This window comes from Ptychodera flava, chromosome 18 (assembly GCF_041260155.1).
Source record: "Ptychodera flava strain L36383 chromosome 18, AS_Pfla_20210202, whole genome shotgun sequence".
Classification (NCBI taxonomy): Eukaryota; Metazoa; Hemichordata; class Enteropneusta; family Ptychoderidae; genus Ptychodera; species Ptychodera flava.
In genome coordinates this window covers 24927104-24928777 of record NC_091945.1, presented here as the reverse complement: position 1 = coordinate 24928777, position 1674 = coordinate 24927104, and the positions used below count along the sequence as shown (strand labels likewise).

At 38.5% G+C, this 1674-nt stretch overlaps 1 protein-coding gene across 1 annotated transcript in view; it reads left to right on the top strand.

Moving 5' to 3' along the window:
• Nucleotides 1–988: 988 nt before the first annotated feature.
• Nucleotides 989–1674, top strand: part of LOC139117225 (ran-binding protein 9-like) — a 51187-nt gene continuing 50501 nt past the window's right edge. The window contains exon 1 of the mRNA XM_070680166.1: nucleotides 989–1207. Coding sequence (XP_070536267.1) covers nucleotides 1012–1207 — 196 coding nt within the window. The 5' untranslated portion in view covers nucleotides 989–1011. The remainder of the gene's footprint in view (nucleotides 1208–1674) is intronic.

The window sequence follows — 1674 nt, the reverse complement described above, 5'->3', positions numbered from 1 at the left end:
ATATGCATTTAGCGTAACTATATGCAGTTTATTGACATTATGCGAATTGCAGTAACCGCAATTTCAATTTTCATAGGTTCGTTGTGAAGTTTATTTGAACAACTCATCCAGACTTTGTATTCATCATAAATTTAGCAAAGTAAAAATATGTGACACTCTCTCCGGGCCAAGTTTGTAAAAATATATTAGCTGTAGGTCCATAGCTGTGGTGTTTTCGGACTGGGGTTCTGCCTTTTACGGGCTGGTTTTGACTTTTCGCGGTAAAGTAAAAATCAGCCCGTAAAAGGCAGAAATCCCGTCCGAAAATACCACAGATATGGACCCACAGCTAGTAAAATATGTGACTCTCCCAAATGCCTCCTACCCAGCCCCTCATAATAGCTGAAGACTTCTTATGATGTTGTAATACATGTAAAAGTGTCTCTATGGTAGAGTTTCTTATATAAATTGATGAATAGGGGGTATTTAAGGAAAATAAATGAGGGGGTCAACTTTTGTTTCTGACCTGTCTTCCTACCTCCTCTCCCCCGGGGGGGGGGGGATTAAAATTGAAGGTTCTCTGAGATGATAGACTGCATCCCTCAGCAAAAAAGAAACCGCGATATCAAAATGTTAAAAAGTACTTTTATATGTAAGTAGCAAACGTTACTGGCAAACATAAAGGAGTGACTTAGGAAAAAGAATACAGGTTGAATTTTTGTGGCACAATTCAAATTAAAAACAACAACAACAGCTATAAACTATTTTAATATGCATAGTCCCGTTCGACGACTTCCACATGGAATCACGCATTTGTAGCATCGTGTTCGTATATACTCTGCCTTTCTTTGACACACAGAACGACATAGTAGCATCTGTAAATTTTGAAATTATTTAAAATGATAGATATTTTGTAATTAAAGTAATTTAATCCAATGACCATGCTAATTTCTGTCATTACCAGCTAATACGATCTACGAATGTCGAGATTGTTGATTTTTTGTGTACAGCGGAAATTATAATAGATTCAAGATGGCGGAGAACGGAGCTGGTATCGGAATCGGCGAAATTGGTAAAAACAGCAGCAATTCTAGTCTTGTTGACCCTCTTAAGCTACTATATCCCGCCGTCAATGAAGAGGAGACTCCTCTCCCAAGATCATGGAGTCCAAAAGACAAATATAACTTCATAGGATTGTCACAGAACAACTTGAGAGTTCACTACAAAGGTAGGGAAATACATTGTATAATTTAAAATACATACACGTACGTAATGTCATTGTCACCGACTTGGTGTCTAACCTCCACAAGTAATTCAAATGGTAAAGTTCTATTGATAAATGTATCCAAATCATATGTTGGTCCACTGCAATTTCAAAAGCTGATTTCATTCAGGCTTTGGTTCATGCCGTGGAGACAAATGGGCAACCAGACGTCGCTCTGCGCAAAGAAGCCAAAATGGAATCGCTCTGTCGTCGTGTTGTTGTTTGTTGCTGGGAATATCGCCAATTCAATGTTAGTGACGTTGTGTTGAACATTTTAAAGTTGGCACCCAAGCGAAGTGTGAATCACACTGAGTCTAACACGAAGGGGAGTGACAATTTAGTATCGCTGCCAGTTTGAAAGTAGCAGGTCATATTTTAGGACATGAACCAGCTGGAGAAATGGATTTCATTTGTGTTTACATTTTGTCGCC